The sequence below is a fragment of the Oncorhynchus mykiss genome, chromosome 7 (assembly GCF_057628025.1).
Source record: "Oncorhynchus mykiss isolate SJ-2025 chromosome 7, ASM5762802v1, whole genome shotgun sequence".
Taxonomy (NCBI): Eukaryota; Metazoa; Chordata; class Actinopteri; order Salmoniformes; family Salmonidae; genus Oncorhynchus; species Oncorhynchus mykiss.
Genome location: NC_143028.1, coordinates 74,580,143 through 74,602,890, shown reverse-complemented (window position 1 = coordinate 74,602,890; position 22,748 = coordinate 74,580,143). Strand labels below are relative to the sequence as shown.

The following is a 22,748-nucleotide window of genomic DNA, read 5'->3' as shown; positions in this document are numbered from 1 at the left end:
GGAATTTTGGTAGCGTTTTCCTCAAATTTGCTTTGATAAAATCCCCAGCTATAATAAATGTGGCCTCAGGATATGTGGTTTGCATAAAGTCTAGTGAAGTTCTTTGAGGGCTGTCGTGGTATCGGCTTGAGGGGAAATATACACAACTGTGACTATAACCGAAGAGAATACCTCCTGAGAGGTAATATGGTTGGCATTTGATTGTAAGGTATTCTAGGTTGAGTGAACAAAGGGACTTGAGTTTCTGTACGTTATCACAATCACACCATGAGTGGTTAATCATGAAACATACACCACGCATTTCTTCTTCCCGGAGACTGCTTTTTTCCTGTCCGCACCAGATACTGAGTACCCAGTTGGCTTTATGGACAAAAACAGTATATCCCGAGAGAGCCATATTTCCGTGAAACAGAGTATGTTACAATCGCTGATGTCTCTCTGGATGGAGATTCTCGCCCTGAGCTCGTCTACATTATTATCCAGAGACTGAACATTAGCGAGTAATATACTCGGAAGCAGTGGAGACACCCTCCACCGCTTCCGAGTATATTACTCGCTAATGTTCACTAGAAGTCCACTCCGAAAACATCATTATAATGAATGCAAGTGTCATTTTAACACCTCAAAGAAGAGGTTTTCACTTCACGTACCGAGACCCAAACGTGCGATGATTTACTGCAACAGCGACTCAAAGAGTGTACCGAGACTCAAAAGTGCAATTTACCGTGACCCATTGAACAAAGTCAAGTTCAGTCTTGGTGCCAGGCTGTGTAAAATGGGAGAGATGCTCGTTGTGCCCGACTGTCACCTCAATATGAGAGTCAGAGAGCTAAAAAAAGCCATGGAATTTGTGGTTGTGGTTCCCACAGACTTCCAGAGAGTATGCTACCTGGATAATGGTAAAATAAATACCTTTGATGTCATTTGCTGGTTGTTGGTTAATTGATTAGATATGTATTAATTGATTTTTATTGGGTTTAATAAAGTTAGAATCACGGACCTTATAAATCTCAAACGTAGGCTAGCAGTGACAGGCCCGTCATGGTGAACATTTTATTGAGGGTTTTCCTGTTAGACTAATTATCTAATGATGTGCTTCTCTGACCAGACCTAATGTATACTCTCTCCACCCAACAGGTGACCTATGTGACGACACCACTATTCACTGTAATGACATCATCCCTGGAACTACTGCTACCCTGATGATCTGGCATTATGATGGATGGGCTGAGCTTGTGATAGCTGCAGCTACTGGGGATGTATTCAAAGTGATGTGGCATGAAAGAAGAACCTAGAATAGTCTACAGCAGTCCTACACAGATACTCTCTATGTTTCAGGTCATTATTGATCATAGTAAAAAAAATAACCATCATCACCTAATAGCAATACCTCATTTCTTTACCAGACTTGCTGAAAGATCCACCTCCTTATTTGATCTAATGTGGCTAGCCTGTAATTACTGCACATCTAAACAGCATCTCACAGCTGTTATTACAAACTGTAGACCTTATTTACTTCACTCTTCCCTTTTTTTAGGATGAACATTTCTATAGACTTTTCACCAATATAAATTATCTTTATTTCATGTAGCTCAAGAGTGTTATGTCCAAACCAGCACCACCACGTTCCTCCCATCTCAGTGCTATGAGTTCTATGAGTGGAGCTCCCTCCTGGCTCTCTCACCGTCTCTTCTCTGCTCTGTTCATCAGTGCCCACCGTGGACACATGCCCGCTGTCCGCTTCCTGCTCCAACAAGGTACCCACCACCGCAGAGGCAAAACATCTGGATATCACCAGCACACTGGAAAAACCTTGTATCTCACTTGGGGTGATTTTGATGAATATTATTTTGACATAAATTGAATGTAGACATCCAGGGGCAGGTGCCCTCTCAGATATTTAACAAAAAAACATGTAATACTCACTGTTATACTACTAGCCACTTAGCAATTTTATGAAGTTGGCTTTAACTAGCACAGATTGGTTCCCGATCTCCCAGCTTCCAAGAAGCCAATTCAGCCTATCAACCAAGTAAGAGTAGCTAGCTTGTGTAACTATCTTAGCTGGCATGCCTGCTGGCAAGGTTGGTAGACTTCAGAAAAGCAAGCAGTAATAAAAAAATCTATTTCTCTAGGATTAATATCAATAATTCTAAATTGCCTAGTGAACTTCAATTAATGTATAGCAATAGATCTGTTATTATTTTTAATTCCTGGCAATTTAACTTTTTGGAGATACAGGGTTTTCCCGGTACGCTAACAACACCTGGGTCATGTTAATTAGGCGGAAAATGAACGGAAAACGTTTCGCAAAAGTCAAGCCAGTCCCTCCTTGTTTCAGACTGGTTTCTTTCTTCCTGCCTAACAAATGTGACCCTGTCATCTCTGTTGGGACCCATGTTAAGGGCCAGACTCCCCCGGGGCGTGGGGCCCTCCACGCCACCGAGGGGCAGTTGCAGTCCATCCAGGAGCTACTGGTGCGCGGTGCCCCACACCAACTGGAGGATGCTGAGGGCATGACAGCTCTGAGAACCGCCATGCGCTGGGGCCAGAGGAAGAGCACCCGGCAGCTCTTCCTTTTCCACTGGCAGGAGCGTGCGCAAGGCGTGCGCCTCAAGCCTCACCTGGATGAGACAGAGCTGTTCGCCCACCAGAAACATGACTCCCAGCTACGCACCTGGCACTGCGGTGCCCACGCTCAGAGATACATGGCCCACCTGGGTCGCTGTAGCCGTGGGGTGGAGGGCAGGGTGGAAGTGAGGCAGAACACGGCCATGAGGGCCCAGGCAAGGAGGGCGTGGATGGGGGATGCGTGACCAGAGCTGCATGTCAAGAACAGGGCAGATGGCCAAGAGCCTGGTCCTGGAGAGCCGTGTACACAGCATTTTATTCCAGCCCAGCACTAACACACCAGTTCCTAACTACTCTGGATTGAATCGCATGAGCAGTCGGATCATTTGAATCAGATGTGTTAGTGTTGGGTTGGAACAAAAACCTGATAACAGACAATGTTTCCCCCTTGTTCATTTAGTCAGACGTTTGCCTACCTCTCCTACATCGGACCTCTCCTACATCGCAATGGTTCCGAGGAGCAAGACTTCCTTCATGAAATTCTCAAGAAGCAGAAAAGTAGATGAACTGACATTTATAATCAAGATAAACCAGTGAAAAAAAGGTGCAGCTAAAAGGTGTAATCACATTAGTCAGAGATGGGGAAATAAGATGTCTTGAGCAACCTGGACGACAGAATGTGACACTGCTTATTGGTGAATAACAGTAGAAACCAGAGAGATGAGAACAAAGTACCTTTAATGTTTAAAGTACCTTTAAAAAAAGTTGTAAAAAAGTTTCACGTTTAAAGTACCTTTAACGTTTAAATGATTGTAGTCGTGAACTGTTCTATCAAACAAATGCATTGCCGTTGCACCATGGCAGCATTCAGTGCCTTCAGAAAGTATTCAGACCCCTTTACTTTTTTTCACAGCCTTTTTCTAAAATGTATACAATTATTTTTTTCCTCATCAATCTACACACAATACTTAATAATGACAAAGCAAATTTTTGCAAATGTATTAAAAAAAACAGATTCCTTATCTACAGTACATAGTTATTCAGACTCTTTGCTATGAGACTCAAAATTGAGCTCAGGTGCATCCTGTTTAAATTGATCATCCTTCAGATGTTTTTACAACTTGATTGGAGTCCCCTTGTGGTAAATTCAATTGGACATGATTTGGAAAGGCAGACACCTGTTTCTATAAAGTCCCACAGTTGACAGTGCATGTCAGAGCAAAAACCAAGCTATGAGGTAAAATTAATTGTCCGTAGAACTCTGAGACAGGATTGTGTCGAGGCACAGATCTGGGAAAGGCTACCAAAACATTTCTGCAGCATAGAATGTCCCCAAGAACACAGTGGCCTGCATTATTCTTAAATGGAAGAAGTTTGGAACCACCAAGACTCTTCCTAGAGCTGGCCACCTGGCCAAATTGTGCAATCGGGGGAGAAGGGCCTTGGTCAGGCAGGTGACCAAGAAGCCGATGGTCACTCTGACACAGCTCCAGAGTTCCTCTGTGGAAATGGGTGAACCTTCCAGAAGGACAACCATCTCTGCAGCATTCCACCAATCAGGCCTTTATGTTAGAGTGGCCAGACAAAAGCCACTCCTCAGTAAAAGGCACATGACAGCCCGCTTGGAGTTTTCCAAAAGGCACCGAAAGGACTCTGACCATGACAAACAAGATTCTCTGGTCTAATGAAACCAAGATTGAACTCTTTGGCCTGAATGCCAAGCATCACATCTGGAAGAAACCTGGCACCATCCCTACGGTGAAGCATGGTGGTGGCAGCATCATGCTGTGGGGATGTTTTTCAGCGGTAGGGACTGGGAGACTAGTCAAGATCGAGGCAAAGATGAACGGATTAAAGAACAGAGAGATCCTTGATGAAAACCTGCTCCAGAGCGCTCAGGACCTCAGACTGGGGGCGAATGTTCAAATTCCAACAGGACAACAACCCTAAGCACACAGCCAAGACAACGCAGGAGTGGCTTCAAGACAAGTATCAATGTCCTTGAGTGGCCCAGCCACAGCCCAGACTTGAACCTGATCAAACATCTCTGGAGAGACCTGAAAATAGCTGTGCAGCGACGCTCCCCATCCAACGTGACAGAGCTTGAGAGGATCTGCAGAGAAGAATGGGAGAAACTCCCCAAATACAGGTGTGCCAAGCTTGTTGCGTCATACCCAAGAAGACTCAAGGCTGTAATCACTGTGAAAGGTGCTTCAACAAAGTACTGAGTAAATTGCTAAATACTTATGTAAATGTGATATTTTAGTTTTTATTTATTTATACATTTGCCCCCACAAAAATGTTTAAACTGTTTTTGCTTTGTCACTATGTGGCATTGCTTGTAGATTGATGAGGGGAAAACAATTTAATCCGTTTTAGAATAAGGCTGTAACGTAACAAAATGTGGAAAAAGTCAAGGGGTCTAAATGCTTTCCGAATGCACTGTATACAGGGGACTGAGACTAGTATTCATCTTTGATGTGTCATTTGCCCTGTGTAGAAATCAAGATGTATATAGGTTTCAATAGTGTCTATTTCTGATAGTCACAATACTCTTGCATACATGTTAATATATTCTGCATGTCAATACATTGTACTTTAAAAAATGTTTTGTGTGTTTTTATTTTATATGACATAGTAGCACTGCAACATTGAGGAAGAGAATCCAAGCAAGCATTTCACTGTACTGTTTACACCTGTTGTATTCTGGGCAACTGACAGATACACTGATTGGATCTGAAATAGATGCCAATTTGGCAAATAGGAGGTCTAAATGTCCATTTGAACCAGAATCATTGAAGGGGAATGACATTAAGGTCTGAAAGGCATGAAGATTATGATCACTTGCTCAAAAATTTTAAATAGCTATTTTCACCTATACACAGGGGAGGAACCAGAAAGACCAGACTACTGCAATTATTTGTGTTTCGGTTATCAGTAAATACAAATCCCCTCCCCAATGGGGCGACCTCAGAGCAGGCTCAAATTGTGTGATAATTGTGTGATAATATCAATCCCAAATGTACGATGACTGTCTCCTGTCTTCTATCAGTGTACTGTGGGATAACCACCTTTGAACCTCAAGATGACACTCATGATAGTAGTAGTCACTGGTGCTGGTTCACTGCCATGCTGATTGTGTGTGGTTAAAGTCACCATATGATAGAAAAACACACTGAACAATGTAATACAACTCAAACAGTCAAGAGGGTGCTAACTACGGCAGTTCAATCTCAACGCAGCACATAAACTCACATTTCTGGTTTCATGTAGACGCTGATGTGGTGATGATGACTATCTAATGACACATTTTCCTGAAAGTAAGAAAAGGTGTGTACATTTGTAACTGTGTGAAATTTGAGACATTCTTATGACACGGGTAGGGCTCCCTTTAAAAGCCCTGGCATCCTTTCATTACTAACACTACTGCAGTACTACAACAAGCAACTGAATCCACTTAACAACACAACCACGTGAGAGACAGCTTCAATGGATTTTGGTAAGTCAATTAACACTGCTCGTTGCAAGATTTTTCAGATGCTGAAAAATGTGGATATTGCATTGTCAAGGTAGCCTATGTCATGTTTAGTGACAGAGGGTAATTTAGTAGAGTGAATGGGTAATTGGGTGACTTGACTTGTAGAATGGAACATTTTCTTACAAAGGAAGATCATCCTTGTTGTTGTTTGTTCTTCTGTTAAATTAATATGATTTCTGACAGCTTTTATTATTTATGAGTCATTATAGAAAATATGCAAAGTTGGCCTGTAATGTAATGCATAGATCAGGTATTCCCAAATTGGGGTACGCCAAAAAAAGAAATGTGATTCACATAAAAAAAGAAAAAAAATACTAAAAAATAACATTTTCAAACAGTACATTTATGTTTTCCAAAGGTGCTATTCATTTGGGTGAGGTTTTTTTCTTGCCTGAGTAGCCTCGTTTAACTGCCAAAAATAAAATTCAACCATCTAGTGTTCAGCGAAATAACAACACAATGTCAAATACAGGTAGCCTAGTCAAATAATTAACATCCAATTATATTAACTGTTTCTCTCTCGCGGGAAACCTTCACTCTTGTGCAGACATTTAGAAACGAAACATGACAATTTGAAAAATAAGCCACAGGAGTTTTTTTGAGTAGTTAGACATGTATAAACGCAACAGATACGATTAATAAGAAGAGGCTAGAAGCGTCTTATATGGTGAGCTACCGAGTGGCTAGGACAGGCAAGCCCCATACTATTGTGTAGGACTTAATTCTTCCTGCTGCCGCGGATATGGCTGGGACAATGCTGGGGGAAAAGCCCAAAAACCATACAGACAATCACTTTATCAAACAATACTGTTTCACAACGCATCAGTGACATGGCTGGAGATGTTTTGAAACATTTACTGTTTCACATACAAGCCAGTGAATTCTATGCGTTACAGCTGGATGAGTCAACAGACTCACACAGCTCCTGGTATATGTTCGTTACGTTTATGGAGGGTCAATTAAGGAAGACATCCTCTTCTGCAAACCACTGGAAACCAGGACAACATGAGAGGAAATGGTTAACTGTGTTAAAGCAAGGCCCCTGAACTCTTGTGTATTTTTTGCATTATGCAATGATATGGGCAGCGACCATGTAACGCTTTTACAACATACAGAAGTGCGCTGGTTATCAAGGGGCAAAGTATTGACATGTTTTTTTAAAATTGAGAGACGAGCACTGCAAGATTTCTGGATAGGGCTGAGCTCAGAGTTTCTTGCCTTGGCAAATCGTGCTGTTAAGACACTGATGCCCTTTGCAACCACGTACCTATGTGAGCCCTCACTAGCATGAAAACTAAATACAGGCACAGACCGTGTGTGGAAAATGATTTAAGACTGAGACTCTCTCCAATACAACCCAACATTGCAGAGTTATGTGCAGCCTTTCAAGCACACCCTTCTCATTAACCCGTGGTGAGTTATTCACAAATTTTGAAGAACAAATAAGGTTTTATATGTAAGATGGCTAAATAAAGAGCAGAATTATTGATAATTATTATATTATTATTTGTGCCCTGGTCCTATAAGAGCTCTTTGTTACTTCCCACGAGCCGGTTTGTGACAAAAACTCACACTCATTCTTATGTTTAATAAATGTATCATATAGTGTGTATGTGGCAGGCTTACAATGATGGCAAAAAACAACATTTGAGAGTGCGCTGCCCTTGGTGCTAGAGGGGGTAACAGATGGAGGTTGAATGTTTGAAAGGATACGGGAATATAAAAAGTTTGGGAACCACTGGCAAAGATAACACATAAGCAAACTAGAAAAATAGATGTTTCACTTGAATTATTGTCATAGGTTCCTCATACCATTTCATACTGGCCCAAGGCTGTCTTTTACATAGAGAACATATTACATTCTAATTCCTAAGTCTATGGTCTTTCACCTATTTCTTTCTGCATATTTATTATGCATTCTGTATGGTGATAGGCTACAAGTGTTTTTACTATTCAGTGGTTTAAACTAGCTCAACTGACAGTCTGTTTCTGCTATGTTGCTGTCAGGCAAAAATGTGACAAACATTGGGCAAGACAACAGCAACAAATGCAGAAACAGACACCCACACTAGAACAACAAAAAAAAAGTTATATTAATCAGGAAAAATTTAAAATCAGGATTTTGACTAAGGGATAATTCAGTTTCAAATCTATATATTTATTAATTTCTTTCTTTCTTGCAGACGTTGGTAAAATAGATCTCCACTGTGAGAAGAACAACACAGCCCACAAAACCAATGACATCTCAGTGAACAGACTGATAGTCAGGAGAGGCCAGTCCTTCCTGGTCACCTTTGAACTCCATGACCCCTCCAGGCCCACAACAGACTTACTAGAGCTGACGGTGGAGACAGGTGAGCTATCTAGAATATAACATTTTATTTATCGCTGCTATTTATTAGTGCTGTTTGTATTTGTTTCCCAGACTCAGATTATGTTAGTCCTGGACTAAAACACACTAGGATGAATCTAGGCTTTGACAAGACAGACACATGCAGTAATAATGACATTAGAACAAATCCTTGTATATGTTGTACATACCTGAGTTGGGGTCAATTCAATCTAATCTAAAGACTGAATTGCACCACTGACAGGATTAGAGATACCTCCACTTGTACTGTATATGTGCTCCTGACATCAAAGGTACGCTGACAGAAAATATTGAATCTTATTGGACAAATACACAGTGTATAAAACATTAGGAACACCTGCTCGTTCCATGACATAGACTGACCAGGTGAATCCAGGTGAAAGCTATGATCCCTAATTTAATCCACTTCAATCTGTGTAGATGAAAGGGAGGAGACAGGTTAAACAAGGATTTTTAAGCCGTGAGACAACTGAGACATGGATTGTGTATGTGTGCCATTCAGAGGGAATGGGCAAAACAATAGATTTATGTGCCTTTGAACATGGTATGGTAGTAGGTGCCAAGCGCACCGGTTTGAGTGCGTCAAGAACTGCAATGCTGCTGGGTTTTTCACACTAAACAGTTTTCCATGTGTATCAAGAATGATTCTCCACCCAAAGGACATCCAGCTAACTTGACACAACAGTGAGAAGCATTGGCGTTAACATGGACCAGAATCCCTGAGGAACGCTTTTGTCACCATGTAGTGTTCATGCCCCGACGAATTGAGGCTGTTCTGAGGGAAAATGGGGACAACTCAATATTAGGAAGGTGTTCCTCATTTTTTGTACTCCCATCACTGTTTCTGAAAGTTTTCATCAACTTCATTCCTACTGAACATAACCCACAACATTCTCCCTTCTCCATCCAGGGCCCCAGCCTTCAGAGGCATTGGGGACCAGGTCAGTGTTTGGGGTACCTGAGGGCTGTGGGAAGGGTTCCTCCTGGAAGGTCAAGGTTCACCAGGGCTCAGTGCTCCCGGCGGGTTCAATCACCCTGGACATCACCAGCCCAGCAGACGCCCCAGTGGGAGAGTACAACCTGTCTGTAAAGACCAGCGCCACCGCCTCAGTGGGCAGCAGCCTGGGCAAGCTCCTTCTGCTGTTTAATCCCTGGTGCCAAGGTAAAGACAATTCAATTCAAAACAACTTAATTATCCCACATGGGGCATTCTGGGACAAATAATGAAGTATAAAGCATTCCAACAAATTTTAACTAGAACTGTGATAAATTAATATTTTTAATCACATAAAGGACAACAAATGTGGTGAATGATTCAATACAGCCATGGTAACACACAGTCATTATTTGATACAGTATCCAGGGGATGTCAAATGCTGCATCCCTGAATGTTCTTATCAGTTTAAAAGCTGGAAATGGCTAACTTTACAGAGATTGTTGTAACCCATGTCTCTGTATGGGTTGGAAAGATGCCTCATAACTGTTTTGGGACATAATAGACACACAGATACAAACAATGGGCCACAACATCCAGAGCCACATTATATGAATGACAGTCTGTGGTTATGAATGCTGTTCTCTAATATCAAAATGGTTGCATTGCTGTTGAAACCATGTGATGAGTTCATTGGTAGCACAGCCTATTAGCACAGCTTGGTAGCACAGCCTGGTAGCACAGCTCGGTAGCACTGCCTTGCAGCACACCCTGGCAGCTCAGCTTGGTAGCACTGCCTGGTAGCACACGCAGGTAGAACAGCTTGGTAGCACAGCCTAGCAGCACAGCTTGGTATCACAGCCTGGTAGCACAGCTTGGTAGCACAGCCTATTAGCACGGCTTGGTAGCACAACTTGGTAACACATCCTGGTAACAGCTTGGTAGCACAGCCTATTAGCACGGCTTGGTAGCACATCCTATTAGAAAGGCTTGGCAGCACAGCTTGGTAGTACAGCTTGGTAGCACAGCGTGGTAACACATCCTGGAAACAGCCTGCTAACATCCTGGTAACACGGCTTGGTAACATTCTGGTAACACAGTCTGGTAACATCCTGGTAACATCCTGGTAACATCCTGGTAACATCCTGGTAACAGCCTGCTAACATCCTGGTAACATACTGGTAACACAGCTTGGTAACACAGCCTGATAACACAGTCTGGTAACATCCTGGTAACATCCTGGTAATATCCTGGTAACACAGCTTGGTAACACTACATTCTAGCATGGGAGACAGTGGTCATAACACAGTAACAGCATGATAATGTTAAAGTTACTCGCAATTAAAATATTGTCCAGATACATTGTTATTTGTTATTATTAAATGAAAGGGTATTTTTTATTTATCCTTTATTTAACCATTCAAGTCAGTGGAACAAATTCTTATAATTGATGTTTTAAAACGTCTGTATTTTGTTGCGGACTGTAGAGGACTGGGTGCATCTACCTGAGGAGGAGGAGAGGCAGGAGTATGTGATGAGAGAACAAGGCCTGGTGTACAAAGGTTCTGACAAATACATCAGCTCTATGGCGTGGAACTTCGGACAGGTACACAGAACAAACAAAACAGTATTGTACCGTTGAAAAGTACTAGCTAGCTGCTCATAACATATAGGGTTTGTTTCCTGGATACAGATTAAATATATTCCTCAACTAAAAAGCAAACTCAATGGGAGAATCTCCATCCAAAAGTATTTTTACTCTGGAGAAGTCCAGGACTAATCTGTTGTCCAGGAAACCGACCAAGTGTCACACGTTATCTTAGTCTACATAATTGGCTAGAGTCCTGTGTGGCTCCATTGGTAAAGCATGGCTCTTGCAACTCAAGGGTTGTGGGTTTCGATTACCGCAGGAGACCAATGCGAACATTTATCCACTCAATACTGTAAGTCACTCTGGATAAGAGCGTCTGTTAAGTGACTAAATTGTAAGTTAGTATAGACAAGACATTTTAGAAATTGTTGTAGGTTGCTAGGTAACCTGCCCTAATGTATTGTTTCTCCAGTTTGAAGACGATATAGTGGACATTTGCCTGAAGCTGCTTGACGTGAATCCCAAGTGTCTGAGTGACCCCGCCAAGGACTTCTCTGCTCGTTGCAACCCCATCTATGTCAGTAGGGTGGTCAGTGCCATGGTAAGATTGGAGATCTGACCCACACTAGTAACAGTGACAACATTATTGAACCCCACTAGTAACAGTAAACAGGTTTCCATCCAACCTTTTTATGCGAGTAAAGTACATGTCAGATAAAACATTTAATGAAAGTGCTGATGGAAAATGTGGCAGTCAACTTTACGAAGGTTGACAAAACAAAATGCGCTAGACAAGGTGGGATGAAGGACGCATGACTTTCAACCTTCGTCTCTCCCGAGCCCGTACGGGAGTTGTAGCGATGAGACAAGATAGTAGCTACTACAACAATTGGATACCATGAAATTGGGGAGAAAAAGGGGTAACATTTAAAAATTAAAAGAAATTAGCTATGAGAGAAATGTTGGTGGAAATGCTTTTATGCGCAAATATCGATTTAATAACCATCATATTGAAGTAAACTTGGAATCAACTTGGAATCAACTTGGAATCAACTTGGAATCACGCAATGACATCTTGTGTGGTCGTCCCACTACGACTCATTGGGAAAGCATGCCGTTTATTAGGCTACAGATAAATGATGAAGTTCACAGGGTGGTGAATGTGCAAGGAAAGTATTCAGACTCCTTGACACTTTCTACATTTTGTTACATTGCAACTTTATTCTAAAATGTAACGACCGCCTCGATCTTATGTAGCAAAATTAGATAATTTTTTTAAAACACTGGATAAAAGTAGAGACTCAGAGATAGAAAATGGTATATTAACATACACTGCAGTTGAGGAACAATAGGGAAATAATCTGCTTTGAAACCCCACTTTTGAGAAAATAGCCTTTTGAATATTTTGGTACACCTATTGGAGAGCTCTTCTTTGTCTCCATCCATTCAGCATCGTTCACACCCTCATAAGCCTTAGCCTCATTCATCTCTTTATGGATTCATATCACACCCTCATAAGCCTTAGCCTCATACAACTCTTTATGGATCATATGTGAGGCCATGTGGTAAACACACGCTATATCAAATCAAATCTGATTATTTGTCACATGCACAGGATACAGAAGGTGTAAACAGTATAGTTATAGTACTTGTGTACTTGCATAGTAGCAATATCAAAAACAGAAAGTGTCCAGATAAAAATATTTTATAAATATTTAATTGTTATTAGATGACACTTACCAGACACACTTGTCTAAATTGATGGATCATGTGAAAGAAATGCTATAACCACCCCTCACCCACATCTAGCTAAGTGGATGGGTCACTATTGTCAATACAGTTAATGGCCATAATCACCCCCAGACACACTTGCTAAATGGATGGGTCATGTAATGATATGGCCGAAGTGGAGACTTTTGTTTAGACATGTAGCTAGCTAGGTAGCTAGCTAAACAATGAACTAGTATAACCCCAACTCAAACTACTACCAATACAAACATTGTCATAGCTGTAGAATGAATCTGCTGGTAGCTAAAGCTAACAAACTAGGTTCAATGTTAGCTAGCTAAAAATAGAGTACAACTAGCAATGCAAATGGCTTTCTGATTCAAATAAATTTACTATGCAGATCATATACATAGCGTTGCTAGCGAGCCAGCAAGCTAACGTTTAGTAGCTAACTAACAGTATGCTTTAACTTGCAACAAAAACAACTTTATTACAAAATTAGAAAACTTTTTCTGGGAAATGTAGCTAGACTCTTACCCGTATATATGGATAAATGCTTCACGGCAGACTGGAGACATTTAACTCGGTTATGTTTTTAGCTACATCTTGTTTGGCCAGATTTGTGTCAAGTCACTCCAGTTCACACTGACTGTGACGTATGCAGTAAGTAGCCCATCACTTTTCCTACTGACGATAGCGCCTGATAAATTCAGGACATCAATGTTGTTGAGATTAGTAGCAAAACCTTTGTAGTTCTCAAAGGCTAACATTATATCTATCAAAAACGGCGCAGTAGAAATGACTGTCAACACATTCTGAACAGCTCATGTCATAGACAGAAGCATGCTACATGGCAGATCAATCTAAACTCAGGTCCAGCCCATATATTATCTCAGCCAATCATGGCTAGCGTGAAGGTTCCTGACTTTTTCCATGGCTAAACCAACTGGGCTCATAAATTAACAATTTTATTCATATTTATGGATGGAATACAAGTTTCTAATTAAGGCACATGAAAGTTCACATGTTCTAGAAGTAATTTCTGCCCAAAAACAAATTATGTTTATGTTGAAATGCTGCTCCTGTGAAGTAGTGACGTGCGACATGCACCAAGTTTCTTGAAACGAGTCACAATGAATTTAACAGCAAATGTTTTTGTTTTTTTATCTCATCACACAACCTCTTATCTGAAAGAAAAGTACATTTAATGGAAACATCATCACTGGTGGGAAAATGCGCGCTTATTGTTTTTATGCTTTAAAAAAATGTGCATTAATATCTGTCGCCACTTGGATGGAAAGCCTAGCTAATGACAACATTATTGTTTTATTAACATTGACAATATTATTGACCCCCACTAGTAACAGTGACAATATTATTGACCCCCACTAGTAACAGTGACAACATTATTGACCCCCACTAGTAAAAATGACAACATTATTGAACAGCACTAGTAACAGTGACATTAATGAACCCCACTAGTAACAGTGACAACATTATTGAACCAAAGTAGTCAGTGACAACATTAATGAACCCCATTAGTAACCGTGACAACATTATTGAACACCACTAGTAACCGCGACAACATTATTGAACCCCACTAGTAGCCGTGACAACATTGAACCCCACTAGTAACAGTGACAACATTATTGAACCCCACTAGTAACCGTGAAAACATTACTGGACACCACTAGTAACAGTGACAACATTAATGAACCCCACTAGTAACCGTGACAACATTATTGAACCCCACTGGTAACCGTGACAACATTATTGAACCCCACTAGTAGCCGTGGCAACATTATTGAACCCCACTAGTAACAGTGACAACATTATTGAACCCCACTAGTAACCGTGACAACATTATTGAACCCCACTAGCAACAGTGACAACATTATTGAACCCCACTAGTAACCGTGACAACATTATTGAACCCCAGTAGTAACAGTGACAACATTATTGAACCCCACTAGTAACAGTGAAAACATTATTGAACCCCACTAGTAACAGTGACAACATTATTGAACCCCACTAGTAACAGTGACAACATTATTGAACCCCACTAGTAACAGTGACAACATTATTGAACCCCACTAGTAACCGTGACAACATTATTGAACCCCACTAGTAACAGTGACAACATTATTGAACTCCACTAGTAACAGTGACAACATTATTGAACCCCACTAGTAACCGTGACAACATTATTGAACCCCACTAGTAACAGTGACAACATTATTGAACCCCACTAGTAACAGTGACAACATTACTGGACCCCACTAGTAACAGTGACAACATTAATGAACCGCACTAGTAACCGTGACAACATTATTGAACCCCACTGGTAACCGTGACAACATTATTGAACCCCACTAGTAGCCGTGACAACATTATTGAACCCCACTAGTAACCGTGACAACATTATTGAACCCCACTAGTAACCGTGACAACATTATTGAACCCCACTAGTAACAGTGACAACATTATTGAACCCCACTAGTAACAGAGACAACATTTTTGAACCCCACTAGTAACCGTGACAACATTATTGAACCCCACTAGTAACCGTGACAACATTATTGAACTCCACTAGTAACAGTGACAACATTATTGAACCCCACTAGTAACAGAGACAACATTATTGAACCCCACTAGTAACAGTGGCATTCTATAAATGGGTCCAATGCCACTAATTAAGGTGTTGTTACACATATAGGACTGGTTTCCCAGACCCAGATTAAATCTAGTCCTAGACTAAAAATAACTTTCCACACTGAACATGCTTTTTAGTCCAAGGCTATGCTCAATCTAGATCCAGGAAAGCAACTACATTTTAGATTGTACAAAAACACATTCACTCAGCCAAATGAGAGTTCTGGAATCTAATTGTAACATTATTTTCCTTGCCCAGATCAACGCTAACGATGACGGAGGTGTCCTGATGGGGCGGTGGGATGGTCAATACGATGGTGGCATGTCCCCCACTCACTGGAACGGCAGTGTGGTGGTACTAAGGAGGTGGCTCAAATATGGTGGTAATCCAGTCAAGTATGGCCAGTGTTGGGTGTTCGCCGCTGTAATGTGCACAGGTAGGCTATCACTGTCCAATCTCCCTTCAATTATTATTTTAGTCAATCAATCAATACCATGTTATTTAAATAGCACTGACTATTGCATGCACTCAGACCCAGGGCTGTGATTGGTTTTTGAGAGGGATGGCAAGATTACCCACAATTTGTGTCCGATTCACCTCTGACCAGAGGAGAGAGGCTGGTGTCAATGCCTTTGATGTGTTTATTTTAGTTAACAAATATGTTTTGAACATGCTGTTTTAGTCAACCAGTATTCCTGAAATGTATTTCCATGTCAGTACTGAGGTGTTTGGGAATCCCATGTCGAGTGGTTACCAACTTCCAGTCAGCCCACGACACCGACAAAAACCTGACAATTGACGACTTCTTCTCCGACTATGGAGTCAGACCCAAACAGAGCCCCGACAGTGTATGGTAAGTGTAACATGAGGTCATTGTGGCTACAGTATGAAGAGTGATGCCAATAGCATGAAGTTTTGAAGACTGGTGTTTCTGCTCAGGAACTACCATGTGTGGGTGGAGGCCTGGATGAGACGGCCCGATCTCTCAGCAGGCTCCTTATACGATGGCTGGCAGGCTGTGGACCCCACCCCCCAGGAGAAAAGCACTGGTACGGTCCAACTTCCATCTCATCTCACACCATCTTACATAACACACTTCTGGAGGTTGTATGTACTGTATGTTGTGTTATTGTGCAGATGGTTCTGAGTTCGTGTCCTGGGTCTGGGAGACATGAAGGGAACTCCCTGTTATACGCTCATGTTGTTTTCTCTTCCCCTCCGCCAGGTGTTTACTGCTGCGGCCCTGCTCCAGTCAAGGCCATACTGCAGGGTCACGTTGACCTCAAATACGATGTGCCCTTTGTCTTCGCCGAAGTCAACGCCGACCGTGTAACCTGGATGGTGTTCGCTGACGGCTCCAAGAAAAAGATCTCCACGGACACTGTGTCCGTAGGCCAGAACATCAGCACCAAGGCAGTGGGCAGCGACAAGAGAGTGGACATCACGGCCAACTATAAACATGCAGAGGGTTGGTATTGAATGAACCGAGAGTCTGACTATATCAAGATTGAACTGTTATCAGTTGATTACGGAAATAATGCAGCGTTACAAGGGTTATGCCTATCATAACGGTATAAGTGTATTTTATATATTTGAGAACTACGGTTGGTCTGGGAAAAAGTTCTGTACTTTTTAAAGAGATGAGTCAGAAAGGTGCTGTGTCCACCTGTCACGATAATTCTCCCAGGTGAGTGAGAGCAACTGCTTGAGTCACCAGGTACTCATCCAAAATGTCACATTTCAAACAGGCACGGAAAAGGAGAGGAATGTGTACAATCAAGCTGTGAAAAAAGTCAACATACCCAAAGAGATTTCAAACGGGATCCATGACGGCAAACCTGGCGTTTCCATGAAGATCGTGGAGCTGACCAAGCCGGTCAGCGGCAAAGACATCGACCTCAAGCTTGTACTGAACAGCAACGACAATGAAACTCGGACACTAGTGATCAATGTCAACGTTCAGGCCATGAGATACAACGGGATCCCATCCTCCCAGATACAGACCGAATTGAAAGAACAGAAGCTCCTTCCCAACCAAGGTAGAGTGAAAATGTTTCAAAGTCTTTCCATGAGTAGGCCTACAATGTTTAAGTAACACAGTAGTGCACACAAGGAGGGATTTACATCACAGAACAAAGAGAACTGAAACACTTAACAAAACCAAGATCACATTGCAGCTCTTCACCTTCATGATTCTTTGTCAACATCCTTGGTATGACGCATATATCAATCTCAATGATGGTGTTGTGTTTCAGGAGTGCATATAGTTAGAGTTTAACTGGTCAATTTAACAAAGCTGTAAAGTCTCATGTATAGCTGCCGTAGCGTTGTAGCAAATCGACTGACAATTACTCTTATGGCTGTCAGGTTGCTAATGTTGAACTGAGGACGCTACAGAATGTAAGGGTAGCTAACGTGGTACTGAGGATGATACAGAATGTTAGGGTTGCTAACGTGGTACTGAGGATGATACAGAATGTTAGGGTTGCTAACGTTGTACGGAGGATGATACAGAATGTTAGGGTTGCTAACGTTGTACTGAGGATGATACAGAATGTTAGGGTTGCTAATGTTGTACTGAGGATGATACAGAATGTTAGGGTTGCTAACGTTGTACTGAGGATGACACAGAATGTTAGGGTTGCTACTGTTGTACTGAGGACACCACAGACTGTTAGCATTTGTGATACCTTGACAATCAAATGCATTGTCTCTGTTGGCAGATCTAACTATACCCATCCACATCCCCTTCTCTGTGTATGGTGAGAAAATGCGGGAGAGCAACAGCATCAAGGTTTCGGCTGTGGTCACAGACAAGGACAAGAGTGAGGCAGTGTACATCACAGAGAAAGACCTTGTGCCAGAGAGCCCTTTGCTCACCATCAAAGTGAGTACAGCATATTCCCAACATTGTCATTTCGCAGTCTGTCAGATCCTTAAGCCACTCCAATAACCAACTTAGAACAGCTCAACTTTCTCTGAGTGACATTCATTGGGGCCATTAGTGAACAAGCCCCAAGGGTCTTTACATACTCTTGGGTTACCATTTTAATTTATAGGTGGAAAACACACTAGCAGCGAGAATAACAATTTGCAAGGATATTAACGGTTGACCTGTGAATAAACGTGTTGTGAAGATGAAAATCTAAAGTGTTAAATTGTCATCTGAACAGTTGATCTATTAAATACAACGGCAATATCAGTAACAGCCATTAAACTGGAGATGGGGTTTATTCAGTGTGATAGTTCCGATATAATATACTATTTAGCAAATGCTTTTATTCGAATGTGTGTTCTCTTTTAGGCCATTGGATCTGAATTGCAGTATAGTGACATGATGGCAGAGGTTGTGTTTGAGAACCCTCTATCCGAAGGTCTAAGAGACTGCTTCATAACAGTGACCGGCAGTGGCTTGCTGACTGAAACAATGGAAGCCAGGTAGGCCCTGACATTTCTCTGATGTCCTTACTAGCAAGGTTTCAGTTTGTCATAAAACCTGAAACTATCCCACTGTGAAAAAACTGGTTGAATCAACATTATTACCATGTAATTCCAACCCAGAAAATCAGTGTGATGATGTTGAATCATCATGGAAAACTGATTGGATTTACAAAAAGTCAACTTTTAACCTTTTTTTGTTGGTTTTTAATTCACATTAGTTGATAACTCAACCAAATGTAAATCTGAACTAGACGTTGAACTGACGTCTGTGCCCTGTGAAATGTGTCCAGATTTGAATCCTGGATGTGGACCCAGTTTTTGCCAAGTGGGATGGATTCAGGTTTTTATTACAAACCAGAACTTTGTTCGTCAATTTGACAATTTAGCTCTTAATCTCGGAAACCCAGACCTAACATCTCAGGTAATTGTGTAGAATGCTTGATTAGGTTCTGGAGGAAAATTTTTGACAAAAGATACTAATGAGACTAGTGAAGTCACCAGCCCCCTAAACAGAAACTCTCAGCCAATCCCCCCTTCTGAAACATTTCAGCTTGAAATAATTGCTTGAAATCCACGCCCACACTTTCAGCACCACCTCCACCCAATCCCGATATGTCCAGATATCTAGTGAGGACACCAAAGCACCGGAACTACAGTTCCTTGTTAGTTATGGCATCACAGTCTTTTGACAGATGATTCAATACAATTTATGTTACGTAGTCTGTCCAAAATAAATGATTTAGCTCTTGGCTGAACTAGAAAGTACATGCATTCATGGGCTGTTCATGTGGTTAAAGCTTAGGGTTTTTCCATCTGAAATATTTTATACTACCTTGTGTGTTGAAGTTTAGAGATCTAAAGCTTCCTTGAGGTATAATTTGTTTCACGTGTCTCCTCAGAATGCCTTTCCTAAAACAAGGGCAACGACTACGTGTGAAGATGCCCTTCACCCCATACAGACCCGGTCCTAAGAAGCTAGTGGCCGGCTTCAACTGTGATCAATTCAGGGACATTAAGGCAAGCTGCAATGTGTACATCAAACCCTTCACCGGTGTTGTCCCCCCACTGCCGTTGTTAGTAAAGCCCTTGTGAGAATAAATCTAACTCAAATAGTTTTTCCAATTTATACCTTATTTTCAAATTAGGATATAACGTTAGGGTAACGAGACAGTGTCGGAGTTCTATAATTCTCTGGTAGAATGTCCTGCTTCTATTTTGTCACACTCAACCATTAGCTATTTTCTAGTTCTGCTATTTTTTACCCCGAGACTGTTGACGTCATGCAGCCTGTAGTTTTTGTGTTTATAGATTTTCATAAAGCCAATAACAAATTTGATATCGGACGACAATTGAATGTTCATGATTTCACCGCAACAACTGTCGATACACGTAGTATAAACCAGCCTTTAGTCTTGAAATCTTTGGTTGTTTAGTACATGGCCTCACATGTGAATCCTTAAAGAGATAGGTGGGACAAAGGCTTGAGAGGGTGTGAACGATACTGAATGGGTGCAGACAAAGAAGAGCTCCTCAATAGTAGTACTGAGGAGGCTCATTTTCTCAAAAGTGAGATTACAAGTTTATCAACTTTCAAAGCAGAATTCCTTTCCCATTGTTCTTCAACTGTAGTGTATGATATACCATTTTCTAATTATGAGTCTCTAGTTTTATCTATGTCCCAAAAATTTTTTTTCAAAAGACTGAATCAAGCTGGTTGGTCACACATGAAGATGAAACATGTTCAGACCTACTGTACAACTTACTGTATAAATTATTGTTGAAAACAAGTCTAACAAGTCTTGACTTTGTCTATGTAATCCTCTGTAATTGTGGTGCATGTATTGTTGACTGGTGTGGCTTCTTAATGCATTTTAAATGGTCAAATAAAATAAAATGCATAACTTGCATAAATATCCTGATTAACTTATTGTTCTTATTGTTTAGTACATGGCCTCGCATGTGAATCCTTAAAGAGATAGGCGGGACTAAGGCTTAAGAGGGTGTGAAAGATGCTGAATGGGTGCAGACAAAGAAGAGCTCTCCTAGTAGGTTTACCAAAACATTCAAGGGCCATTTTCTCAAAAGTGAGATTACAAGTTGATCAACTTTTAAAGCAGAATTACTTTCCCGTTGTTCCTCAATTGTAGTGTATTATATACCACTTTCTAGTTCTGAGTCTCTACTTTTATCCAATGTAAAAACACCATTTCAAATTTTGCAACATTGGACCGAGCCGGTTGGTCACACATGAAGATGAAATATTTTCAGGCCTACTGTACATCTTACTGTATAAATTATTGTTGAAAACAAATCTAACAGTCTATGTAATTGTGGTACGTCTATTGTTGACTGGTGTGGCTTCTTAATGCATTTTAAATTGTTAAATCAAATCAAATGCATAACTTGCATAAATATCCTGATTAACTTATTGTTCTTTCAGAATTCAAGTCTGTCACTGAAAGAAAGATTTCCAAACAGGCTTCTGCCACTGTTAGCATCTGGCTTATGTCCCACTAAAATACAAAACATCTGGCTGTATTATGTCCCACTAAAATACAAAGCATCTGGCTGTATTTCCCACTAAAATCCAAAGCATCTGGCTGTATGTCCCACTAAAATACAAAACATCTGGCTGTATTATGTCCCACTAAAATCCAAAGCATCTGGCTGTATGTCCCACTAAAATACAAAGCATCTGGCTGTATGTCCCACTAAAATACAAAGCATCTGGCTGTATGTCCCACTAAAATACAAAGCATCTGGCTGTATGTCCCACTAAAATACAAAGCATCTGGCTGTATGTCCCACTAAAATACAAAGCATCTGGCTGTATGTCGTCTGAGATTCCTAAAGATTGGAAAGCGGCCGCGGTTCTCCCCCTCTTCAAAGGGGGAGACACTCTGACCCAAATTGTTACAGACCTATATCCATCCTGCCCTGCCTTTCTAAAGTCTTCCAAAGCCAAGTGAACAAACAGATCACCGACCATTTTGAATCCCACCGTACCTTCTCCTCTATGCAATCTGGTTTCCGAGCTGGTCACGGGTGAACCTCAGCCATGCTCAAGGTCCTTAATGATATCATAACCGCCATCGATAAAAGACAGTACTGTGCAGCCGTCTTCATTGACCTGGCCAAGGCTTTCGACTCTGTCAATCACCGTATTCTTATCGGCAGACTCAACAGCCTTGGTTTCTCTAATGACTGCCTCGCATGGTTCACTAACTACTTCTCTGATAGAGTTCAGTATGTCAAATCGGAGGGCCTGTTGTCCGCAAGGACAATGGGAAAAAATGTCAGTCTCTCGATGTGCAAAACTGATAGAGACATACCCCAAGCGACTTACAGCTGTAATCGCAGCAAAAGGTGGCGCTACAAAGTATTAACTTAAGGGGGCTGAATAATTTTGCACGCCCAATTTTTCAGTTTTTGATTTGTTAAAAAAGTTTGAAATATCCAATAAATGTCGTTCCACTTCATGATTGTGTCCCACTTGTTGTTGATTATTCACAAAAAAATACAGTTTTATATCTTTATGTTTGAAGCCTGAAATGTGGCAAAAGGTCGCAAAGTTCAAGGGGGCCGAATACTTTCGCAAGGCACTGTATGTAACAATTGTGTACAATCCACCAAAATATTTGAGCTAACGAATAACCGAGCGAAGAAGGTGTTCAGCCTGTCAGGAAGCCAGACGTTGGTGTCCGCGACGTGGCTGGTTTTCTTTTTAGAATCCGTGATTGTCTGTAGACCCTGCCACATACGTCTCATGTCTGAGCTGTTGAACTGGGACTCAACTTTGTCCCTATACCAACGTTTAGCCTACATGATTTCTTTGCGGAGTGAAGAACTACACTGTTTGTATTCTTCCATATTCCCAGTCTTCTTGCCCTGGTTAAATGTGGTGGTTCACGCTTTCAGTTT

At 41.3% G+C, this 22,748-nt stretch overlaps 2 protein-coding genes across 2 annotated transcripts; both read left to right on the top strand.

The window, feature by feature from the left end:
* Positions 1–559: 559 nt before the first annotated feature.
* LOC149982679 (uncharacterized) lies at positions 560–3,057 on the top strand. Its single transcript, XM_090242235.1, has 4 exons — positions 560–899; positions 1,138–1,268; positions 1,592–1,756; positions 2,391–3,057. The coding sequence occupies exons 1-4, from the start codon at positions 560–562 to the stop codon at positions 2,814–2,816; spliced, it is 1,062 nt and encodes a 353-aa protein (XP_090098361.1). The 3' UTR covers positions 2,817–3,057.
* A 2,866-nt stretch (positions 3,058–5,923) lies between these two features.
* On the top strand, positions 5,924–20,740 carry LOC110528575 (protein-glutamine gamma-glutamyltransferase 2-like). Its single transcript, XM_036984179.2, has 13 exons — positions 5,924–6,070; positions 8,293–8,463; positions 9,391–9,642; positions 10,902–11,020; positions 11,478–11,606; positions 15,645–15,822; positions 16,104–16,239; positions 16,326–16,435; positions 16,612–16,854; positions 17,135–17,425; positions 18,110–18,273; positions 18,691–18,824; positions 19,727–20,740. The coding sequence occupies exons 1-13, from the start codon at positions 6,061–6,063 to the stop codon at positions 19,917–19,919; spliced, it is 2,130 nt and encodes a 709-aa protein (XP_036840074.1). The 5' UTR covers positions 5,924–6,060; the 3' UTR covers positions 19,920–20,740.
* Positions 20,741–22,748: the final 2,008 nt, after the last annotated feature.